This window comes from Sceloporus occidentalis, unplaced genomic scaffold (assembly GCF_023333645.1).
Source record: "Sceloporus occidentalis isolate IW3139 unplaced genomic scaffold, rSceOcc1.0.p SCAF_64, whole genome shotgun sequence".
Taxonomy (NCBI): Eukaryota; Metazoa; Chordata; class Lepidosauria; order Squamata; family Phrynosomatidae; genus Sceloporus; species Sceloporus occidentalis.
This window is the reverse complement of record NW_028317044.1, coordinates 982,533-992,723: the sequence shown is the minus strand read 5'-3', so window position 1 is coordinate 992,723 and position 10,191 is coordinate 982,533. Positions and strand designations below refer to the sequence as shown.

At 49.8% G+C, this 10,191-nt stretch overlaps 2 protein-coding genes across 3 annotated transcripts; one reads left to right on the top strand and one right to left on the bottom strand.

Moving 5' to 3' along the window:
- Positions 1-438: 438 nt before the first annotated feature.
- On the bottom strand, positions 439-3,428 carry METTL27 (methyltransferase like 27). Its single transcript, XM_089493290.1, has 5 exons — positions 3,277-3,428; positions 2,463-2,591; positions 1,847-1,982; positions 1,662-1,754; positions 439-665 (listed from the first exon to the last, which is right to left on the bottom strand). Exons 1-5 carry the CDS (start codon positions 3,397-3,399, stop codon positions 439-441), a joined length of 708 nt encoding a protein of 235 aa, XP_089349416.1. The 5' UTR covers positions 3,400-3,428.
- On the top strand, positions 1,942-9,404 carry TMEM270 (transmembrane protein 270). Of its 2 annotated transcripts, XM_089493289.1 has the most exons (3): positions 1,942-1,993; positions 4,570-4,983; positions 5,730-9,404. In XM_089493289.1, the coding sequence occupies exons 2-3, from the start codon at positions 4,603-4,605 to the stop codon at positions 5,967-5,969; spliced, it is 621 nt and encodes a 206-aa protein (XP_089349415.1). In that variant the 5' UTR covers positions 1,942-1,993; positions 4,570-4,602; the 3' UTR covers positions 5,970-9,404. The 2 variants fall into 2 exon arrangements, with proteins under 2 accessions (XP_089349415.1, XP_089349414.1); XM_089493288.1 differs by lacking the exon at positions 1,942-1,993 and having other exon boundaries at positions 3,623-4,983.
- The last annotated feature ends 787 nt before the right edge of the window (positions 9,405-10,191 follow it).

Below are 10,191 nucleotides of genomic sequence, written 5' to 3'. Positions count from 1 at the left end.
CTCTGGGATCTCTTTTTTGTTGTCTTTTCTGTTCAGCGACAGCAACCCAAGCTGATCCCTTTAGTGGAGAGATCCATCCTTGCTGAGCTATGGCTTCCTGCAGCGCATAATGCGCCGGTCATAAACCTTTTTCTGTCTGCCGGGGATGAGAAACCAGTTTAGCTGGTCATGGTGCAAGTGGTGAGCGAACGCACGCACCTATAAAGACCTTCCTCGCTTTGGTGTTCTGTGGGAAAAAGGGGAAACACATCCGCAAATAACTCTAGATGAAAAATGGAACATGTACGGCCAAACATCAGGGCGGCAAAGGCAGAAAAAGGCATAGATGAGGAAGGCACTCTGCACATACTCTGAGACATGATCCTAAACATTGGTTCTGGTGCTGCGGTGAAGGAAAGGCACTCTGTGTTGGAGCTAAGCTAGGGGAAAGCAACCTCTTCAGTCTTGTCCTCCACTCTTTCGATACAGATAGATCATGCCTGGGATGTAGTCCGAGCCGTGCCCAGACTCCTCCTCCGAAGTGGCCCTCTCCCATCGCTCCACTTCCTCCGCCACGACTTTCCCCCACAATCCTCTCTGTTCCAGGTCGTCCAGGACTTTCTCCAGCTCCGCCTTGAAGGGCAGGTTGCTTTTGTTGCTGCGCGTGGTCAGGCACAGGTACCCTCCTGCGGGGCAAAAGAACGGAGGCACGACATTTACCAAAATGCTTCCCCTTGCATCTCCATTTCACAAAATCCTGCAATCCTAGTGTGGGGTGAGACCTCAAAGGGTCATCCAGCCCAACCCGCTTTTGCAGGAAGACACAAAGCCCTTCCGACAGATAGCCATCCAGCCTCTATCTGGACGCTCTCTTCCACATTTGGGAACGGAGGTCATTTCAACCTTTGGGACCCTATTAGGCCGAGAAGCAATCAATAAATGCCTGGAATAGATATCAGTAAATTGAAAGGAAAGCAGAGGAAGGAATGTTTCCAACATGATACAAAGCAATAGCAAGGGAAGTGTCTGGAGTGGTCAGCAGCGCCACCTCATGTCATGCGCAGATACTGCACTGTTGAGCCAACGCAAAGGCGTATATTATGCCAGCCTCCCCCAAGTATTCTCCTTTCAATGGAACCACAGTTCCTATCATCCACAACCATTCCTGACTGATAGAGGAACAGGTCCCCCAGCTTCCCAGTGAGTGAGGTTTGAGGGGATTTCATAGTCCCCAAACTAGGGGCTAAGAGCCATTGTGGCGTAGTGCTTTGCGGGTTTTTACTAGGACCCTGGAGATCGAGGTTTGATTCAGCACTTGGCCATGAAAACCTGCTTGGGTAAGTCACACCATCTCAGCCTCGGAGGATGGCACTGGAAAACCCAACAGTTCCAAGTGCCAAGCGGATTCTGGTCCTGCCTAATATCACCGCTTCAGTGGGTGAGTTAGAGATTGATATTAGCGCTTGGCCAACATGGAACGCCAACCTCCGCTGGGTGAGATGACTAGTAAGGCAGCGATGCCCAGCAGTTCCTATGTCAGTGGGGCAGCGAATCCATTCCAGGTTTTACCAAGCTTTCAGGTCAAAATATCCCAAACCTGGACTCGCTACTCCACTGACTATGGAAGCGGGTCCACCAAGTTCTGCGGTGTCAATGTGGCAGCTCTCTTGAGGATGTCCCACCTGGTTTGGTAACACGGAGCAACTCTGGGACAATGCTGGCAGAGACTTGTCCTTCGCTGAGGGCGCCCACGATCACGACGGCGTCATAGCAACCTGGGGAGCAAGGAGCAATGGTTAGCTGCTTCTTTGCTCCTCTCTCCCACATCCAGAACCCGCTTTTCCAGGGCTGAAGTGGTGCTCTTAACCTTCTGGAGCTGGCACCGTTTCTTGGCCCAAGAGGCACCGCTTCAGATCCTGGTACAATCCCTTCTGGCGGGCGCTTTCCAGCATCCCTTGGCTCCCGTCGATGCCATGGAGGTGACGAAAACCCAACGCCTGGAGCTGAAGGACGGGTAAGAGAAGTCACAATGTTACAAACATGTGCATGAATGCGGCTTTTTCCTTTCCTCTCCGCACCCTCTTTTCCTCTAGTGTCAATTGGAGGATAGAAATGACTATAATGTCAATGGCAATAATACATACATACATACATACATACATAGACAGATATATAAGAAACCACATCCAGAAATGGCCAGATTACCCATCCAAAAGATATACAGTCTCTTGGGGTGTAGCTGCAATGCAGGAATAATCCAGTTTGATGCCACTTCAACTGCCATGGGTCTGTGCTATGGAATCCTTGGATTGGCAGTCTGCGGTGGCCCCAAAGCTCCCTGACCGTGAAGGCACAATGTCTCCTAAAACTACACGTCCCCAAAAGTCCATTGCATGGAGCCATGGCAGTCAAAGTGGCATCAAACTGGATTATCTCAGCAATGTAGATGCAGCCTGGTGAAGTTGCCACCCCTCTGCCCTTACCTCCTGGGCCACCAGCCCCGTGCCACAGGCCACATCCAGCACCAGGGCATCCTGGGGGTCTCCTTGGAAAACGGAGGCCAGGCGGGCAGCTGCCAACCTGGGTGCTTCGTACTGCAGCACGGACACATCCTAATGGGAGCAAAAAGAGAGAGTCCGAGGGGGCGTCTGCACTGGGGTCCATGGGAGGGGATGGATCCCAAACCCCAGCAGATAGCAAGGGCTCTCACTATCAATGATGATGATGATACCTGACTGTATGTAATGGGACTTGAGCATCCATGGATTTTAGTATCCACAGGGGCTCCTGGAACCAAACCCCAGCGTATACCAACAGCAACAACAACAGTAATAGTAATAGGAACAGCCCATTGTATATAATGGGACTTGAGCATCCATAGATTGAGGGCTCCATGGCAGGTCCTGGAATCAAGCCCCAACAGATACCAAGGGCCCATTGTAATAATAATAATGATAATATCCCCATTGTATGTAATGGAACTTGAGCATCCTCTGGTTTTGGGGCCTCCTGGAACCAAACGCCACAGATCCCAAGAGCTCCCACTCTATTTCCTCCAGATGGACTGCAGTTCCCAGCATCCCTGGCCTTGGGTGGGGGGACGATGGGATTTGTGGCTCGGCAGAGGAAGGGTGCATCTAGTCCTCCCTCCTGCTCCCCTGGTTTGAAGTCCTTCCAATAGTGGCTTAAGGGAAAGGCACTCTGCACATGATCCAGGGAGCTCTTGGAGAGTGCCTGGCTGGAAAAAGGGGGGAAACAAAGGAGAAAGCAAGGGAGAAGAAGGGGTTTTAGGGCGACCTGCTCATAGTCCGCAGCCCAGGCGTCGTAGAAGCGGAGTTGTTGCTCCGGATCAGTGTCGTGGTGCACCTGAGCCACTCGGTGTCGCACCTGGGACGGGAGGCGATCGGGCGACGTGGCCATGGCTAGCAGGACTACATCTCCCAGGATCCTCTAGTCCCCAAGCTTTGGGATCTTTGTGGGTGCCTCCCCCTTCTAAGGCTTTCTGGGAGTTGTAGTCCAAACCATCTCTCTCTCTCTCTCTCTCTCTCTCTCTCTCTCTCTCTCTCTCTCTCTCTCTCTCTCTCTCTCTGCTGGAGCAAAGTGGGCTCCCTGTTCATCAATGGATTCACACTAGAGTTATATACTGATCAATGGACTGACTGATTAGACTTATATACTGATCAATGTGAATGTGATTAGAGTTATACTGATCAATGGATTGACTGATTCGAGTTATATACTGATTGACAGATTTGAGTTATATACTGATAAATGGCTTGTTATATACTGATCAATGATTTGACTGACTAGACATATATTGATCAATGGATTGACTGTTGTTGTAGTCCGAACTGTAGAGGACCCAAACCTTTCATGGAATTGAGCTCAGCCCCTTGGAGCACTGCTATAGACTTCACAGCCATGTGCGCATATGTGCTGGGTGCCCTCGAGCCCTTTCTGACTGATGGCAACCTTAAGGTTTTTCTTGCTAAGATTTGTTCAGAGGGAGGCTTGCCATTGCCTTCCCCTGAGGCTGAGAGAGTGTGACTTATTGCCCAAGGCCTGCTGTGACCTCCATGCTGAGACACACTCTCACAGCCATCGCATCCCAGCTGATGTCACAAACGCTGCCAGGCCCAGTTGGTAGCCAGCCACTTGGCCTCCAGTTTGGGAGCTACAAGGAGGAGACACTTCAAGCTTCGAGGTCCTACTTTGCGTTTCTTTCCCAGTTTGTGGGTGGCGGGTGGGACAGGACTGCAATTCCCCGGCTGGTCTTGGGTTCGAAATAGCAAGTGGGACCTGGAAGGCAAACGCTAGAACAGGTGGATTTGGGACGTCATTGGGGTTTGCTTTATGGCCAACGCAGCGAACCCTGGATATACTGTATATACTCATGGATAAGGCTAGAAAATTTAGTCCAAATATTGACTCCAAAAACCTGAGGTCGACTTATCGTTGCGTATATACGGCAACCCCTTCTTGTTGTGTCAGGAGCAATGGTATAGCCAGTGAAGGATGGGAACTGAGGCTGCCCCTTCCCAGTTGCTTGCACATTTTGAGCTCTCCTCAACTGCTTTCTTTAACCCACAGAGTCCTCGACCGCCTCCTGTGTTGCTTTTCCTGATGGAGCCAGACAGCCGCCAAGCTCCCCACGATGCGCAGCCTCCGGGAGGAGTCCCTGAGCCTTCAGGCCCCCTCCTGCCTTCGGTGTCCCTTGGGAAGAGCTTCCAGGGGATGGTCTACGGGGCGCTGAGCACCCTCTACTTGCACCTGCTCTCCTTGCGGGTGGGACTGCTGGGCTGGTACTTCTGCTTGAAGCAGGTGCAGTGGGACATCCTCTGCTGGGTCCACGCCTCCATGGAGCTGGCCACCGATTTGGTCTTCTGCTGGGCCCAGAACGTCCTCCTGGCTTTCATGATGCTCCTGCTCCTCTCCTGGAAAGTTTGCAGCGGAGTCACGCTGCCTGGCTGGCATCCACTGCTGCGGAGAGTGCTGAGGAGACTGGTGAGTCTCCCAGGACCGGAAAAACAAGGGGCGGCCAGCAGCTCCCAGGTCAGCAGGGCAGTGAATCCACGCCAGGTTTTAATTCATGGTGCTGAACACCAAAATAAGTTCAGCACTTGTAAAACTGGCTAAAACCCGGCTTGGATTTACCGCCCCACCGACATGGGAACCATTGGCTGGCCCTGCCTGAAAAGAGCTCTCCTTCAAATAGACTGCACAAAGCTCAGAAACTGTCCCTCCTGCTCCTCTGTTATTCTTCTTTATCCTCTTTTTCCACTCTTACTTTCTCCTCCTCCTCCTCTTCCTCTACCTTTCTTCTCCTCCTCCTCTTCCTTCTCCTTTATCTCCTCCTCCTCCTCCTGCTTCATTAATTTCCTTCTGTGTCCCCCTCTTTTTCCTTCTTTCCCCCCTTCCTTCCTTCCTTCTTTCCTTCCTTCTCCATCTCCTTCTCCTTCTCCACCTCTACTTTCTTCTTCTCCTTCTCTGACTCTACTTTTTCCTCCTCCTCTTCCATTTCCCTCCACCTCCTCTTCCTCCTTCTTCCCCTTCTTCTTCCTCCTCCTCTCTTCTTCTTCTTCACCTTCTCCTCCTTCTCCACCTTTACTTTTCCCACCTCTTCCTCCTCCTCTATTTCCGTTCACCTCCTTTTCCTTATTCTTCCCCTTCTTCTCTTTGTCTTTCTTTTCCCCTTGTCCTCCTTGCTTGCCTGCTCTCTCATTCCTTCTCCTGTCTTTCTTCCCCTCCAGGCCCTGAATGTGCAGCTGGCCTGGGGTCTCTCTCTGCTGAAGAGGGCTTTCTGGAGGCTGAAGTGCCTCGTGGTGTGGATGGCCTGGGCTCCGGCCTACTGCTCGGCTTGGGTGATCTGCTGCATCGCCCGGACTCTGGAGATCAGCTACAAGCAGGCGGCCAGGCTGGCCAAAGAGGAAGAAGAGCTGGAGGAGGAGAAGGCGTTGGTGGCGCTGATAATGCGGGAAGACAAGTTCTAACTGGCATTGAATAAACAGCTCTGAAAGGGTAGCTTGGGTTTGGGATTTGTACTCAGGAGAGGAGCAGGACTCCTAGGGCTCATTCGCACTACAGAAATAAACTGGTTTGGAACCGGTTTATTTCCGTGACATTCACACTCGCTCCGACAGTTTACGGAACAGTAGCTAAAAAGCCCACTTAAACTGGTGCAGTTGACACCGGACCTTTTAGCGGTTCTTTTTTGAAGAGCTGCAACGATCCGCATCTTTGGTACCAAATTGATTTGGGTCATGCTGCATTGTTCCTGGAAATGGAGGTGCCTCTGTTTCAAATTGATACGGTGGCTAATGTAAATAGCAACCGGGTTAAAATGGCACAGAGAGATTCGATTGTGGTAAATGTAGTGGAAACACCAAACTGATTCTGAAGCGGTTCTGGATTGGTGCAGAGATGCGAATCTCTTCATTCAAAAAAGCGAGTGTGAATGACCCCCTAAAATGGTGGGAATATGGTTGCAAGGTGAGGGTTGTTCCAGGTTTTCCATTTTGGGGGCAGAGCCCTAGGGATGGGGAACATCATGTACACCAGTCAAATGAATACACCAGGTTTAGCCAAATGAGGATAAAAATATGGCTCAATATTTATGCGTTCATAAGTGGACTTACGATCTCATAACTTTAGGGATTCACATTGACAGCCCTCTCAGCCTTAGAGGATGGGAATGGCAAACCCCCTCTGAAGAAACATGCCAAGAACCCCTCCATAGATTTGCTTTAGGGTCGCCGTAGTTTGGAAATGATTTGGAAATGGCACAACGACTAACAAAATGTCTTTTAAAATGGCCCAATCTGGGGTGACGTGGGATGAGTGGAAAAGGGAGGAAGAGCTTGGGTGCAAAACCCTGAAGGTGCAGGTAAAATCAAAATGAATGGAAAGTCCTATCACTACCAGGGACTCTCTCCTCCCTTTCTGGATTTGGAAAGGAGCAATCTAATTCTTTACCAGGAGAGGACGCCTGTGTCTGACACTTCTGATCATTCTCTCCGGCTTTTTCCTGAACATGGATAGAACTAGCAGAAGGGGGAAATGCATTGGGTTTGCGTTCCACTGCAGAAATGGCCATTTCGCACCTCCCAAGACTGGTACAGAAACAGCTTGAGTTGGAAATGTCTCCCTTTCCAAGGCTTGCAGAGCGAGGAGAAAAAAAGGTCACCAAAGCAGACGAACATTTGCGAGAAGCACATGGAAACAGCATGCAAACAATACACAGGGTAAATGGGGAAGAACGCACCCCAAAATCTGCATTTAAACAAGATATTCAAATACAGGTACATTCTGAAAACATATAGACACATGCACCGGTTTCTTGCTGGAATGGGAATGAGAAGGACAAGAGAGACGAGAGAACATCACTTTATGCTCACATGTGCCTGTCAACTTGGTTAGTGCTTGGACAGGAGACCATCAATGAATCTCAGGTGTTTGTATCCACCTCTCAGTATTCCTTGTCTAAGAAAACCTATGAAATTGCCATAGGTCACCAGACAGCTTGAAAGCACATACACGCAAGTGTGAGGCGGACGTGGGGAGGCAAGCTGATCCCAACCCTGTAACAACCATCCAAAAGAAATATCCACATTTTAATATATTTTTGCAAAGCAAGAAATGCACACCGTGCCCCTTGGTCAGCCCCATAGATCCTTGTTCAGGGTGTGGAACCAATGGGCCATGAAAAGAGGCAGGGTTGCGCTTCTGGGCACACCGCTGGGAGCAGGAAAGCACACCAGAGCTAGGATTTATGGCCAGCTTTCCTTCTCCTGCCTCTCTCTTCCCACCGAGTTTTGGCAGAGAGGTTTTAGGAAAATCTTTATATGCTCAAAAGCCTCCTTTCATCCCCCCAACCTCAAAGCAGCAGGGGTCAGTCCAGGTTTCTAGCAACGGTCTCATGCTGGACGACACCTCCATGTTTCATGTTCGGCAAGGCCTTCCCTTTGCCTTGCACTAAAACCATTACTTTAATGGCCTGGTTCGCACGTCGAGCGATGTTTCCATTGCTAATTGAGTCCCCGGGTCCTCTTACAAGACAAACAGGGGCCGTGCCAGGGCTGGCCTGCCACCTTCCGTCCTTTCCTTTCCCTGACCCCCCTCCCTGCCCTCTCTGGACAGCTTGTCTGGAGTCTTGGCTCTCTCCGCTCAGACTCACATTCCTGGGCTGGGTCCCTCTCCAAAAGCCTCTTGGTTTTTTTTCTCTCTTCCTTTTCTTTTGCAGAGCAGTTCTTTCAGAGCAATGCTTTCCTAGACACCATGTTCTGGGAAGCCAGGGGTGGCCGCGGCAGCCACGTGCTCCGCTCAGGTGGCCGCAGCTGTGCAAACAGCTTTGATGGACTCTGACGGTCAGCGTGAAAAGGAGGTGGACATCAAGCCAAGATGTAGGGTTCGGTTCAGACAAGACATCTCCCCCCTGGCCATGTTGTTTTCTCCCTCCACCTGCGCAACTTTGGCTCAGCCAGGTGCAGAACATCCGAAAGGAAAGAAAGAAGTTGGCAGCTTGAGCTTTCGTAGACTTCGGTCTGCTTCCTCAGGTGCATTTGATCTCCATCAGTAGACTGAAGCCCACAAAAGCTCATGCCGCCGACTCCTTTCTTTCAGTGAATCTCAAAGGTCGACAGACTAAACAAGGCTATATCTTTGAATATGTATTACATATTCTCTGCATACAGGGTTGCTGAACAAGGGCTTGGTCCAGGGATGGGATTTTGGACTGTTTGGTGGCTTTAATTTTGACAGCGATTGGATCGGGATATTCCTGCAATGGAGAGATGGAGACGTTTGGCTGGGGACACAACACAGAGTAGGCAGAGAGAGGTTGGCTTACTGCTCCGGGTGCAAAGGGCTCCTCCAGGGACGTAGCCAGGATTTTAGGAAGGGGGGGGTCCAGACTAAGTGCCACCATTATAATGGGGCTTGGGCACGGCAGCGCAGCAACACGCACTATTCATTTTTCTAATGGAAGGGGGGGTCCGGACCCCAAGAACTCCCCCCTTGGCTACGTCCCTGGCTCCTCTGTCTCATATTTGGGGAGAGTCTGGAAGCCACGCCAAAGCCACGCTCCAGTCCTTAGGACCAGAGCATGGCTTTGGCGTTGCTTCCGGGCTTTTAGGACGCATGCATCATTTAAACAGCACACCTCCAAAGTGACCCGAAGCAGCTTTATTTTGGCCTGTCTATATAGGCCCAACATTATTGAAGGAATTTCATAAAGAATGGAGCTTATGGGAAAGTTGTATACAAACTGGAAAAAAAGGAACAAATTGCGGTGGGAATATTCGAAAGATAAGACACGTTTGGTGATGAGTTAGGAGTTAATGATATTTGACTAGTGAATAAAGGTAAATGGTAAGAGGTTAAAGGCAGAGATAGAGTTAAACACAAATATATAGGTGTAAGGGTTTGAATCTAAGGCTTTTTTTAATGTTAAATATAAGAGTAAGTAATATATTAATGTGATGAGCCTTTAGGAAGTACCAAAGTTGGAAAAACAGTGATAGATTTGGTAGAACGACATTGAAAGAAAAGAAATGTAATGATCTTCTTTTGTATTTTGTATTATAAATTGGTGTTTTAATAATAAAAATATTATAAAGAAAAGAAGCACTTTAGATGTGATGGTTTTGTTGACTTGGATGTCCACACACCTTTGGGTAAAGTATCCTTTTTCACATTTCTATGAGTGTTTTTTGTACTCTTTCTCCTACATTTTACCCTGCCCAGTCCTCCTCTGCCATGATGACTTTGGGTGACCCTGGGTCAGGCATACTGGGCATTGCAATCCAAACAAAAGAGATTTGGAGGGGTGCAGCATTCCCACCTTTGACCTATCTGGTCAAAACGGTTTTGTGCACATTGTGTGCCTACAGGAAGTGCACTGGCGGGGCATGCATGGACCGCAAGCCAGAGCGGAGCAAAAGAAACACATGTATGGACGGACTACAGGAAAGTGAACATCCAAAGTGTCCTTTGTCCCTGGCGTTGGGATCCAGGCTGCAAGGAAGAATCGCTCGGTCAAGCTTTCCTCGACTGGGAAGGCAGCGAACAGAGACTCCCGGGGGACATGTTTGATCCAACAGCATGTCTTGGCTCAGGGGTTTATTGCCCGACGGAGACTTTTTATAAGGCAGCAGTATCACAAGATCTGGCGCTCGTGCAGCGGCATAGAGGGAGAATGACCTCATGTTCTTCCAA

Excerpts from the sequence above, each read along its gene's own strand:
- METTL27 (XM_089493290.1), bottom strand. The coding sequence starts at position 3,399 with ATGGCCACGTCGCCCGATCGCCTCCCGTCCCAGGTGCGACACCGAGTG. Across the intron at positions 2,592-3,276 it reads GGGCTGCGGACTATGAGCAG|GATGTGTCCGTGCTGCAGTA; the intron begins GTCGCCCTAAAA and ends TGCTCCCATTAG. Across the intron at positions 1,983-2,462 it reads CGGGGCTGGTGGCCCAGGAG|CTCCAGGCGTTGGGTTTTCG; the intron begins GTAAGGGCAGAG and ends CCCGTCCTTCAG.
- TMEM270 (XM_089493288.1), top strand. The coding sequence starts at position 4,495 with ATGGGAACTGAGGCTGCCCCTTCCCAGTTGCTTGCACATTTTGAGCTC. Across the intron at positions 4,984-5,729 it reads GGAGAGTGCTGAGGAGACTG|GCCCTGAATGTGCAGCTGGC; the intron begins GTGAGTCTCCCA and ends CTTCCCCTCCAG.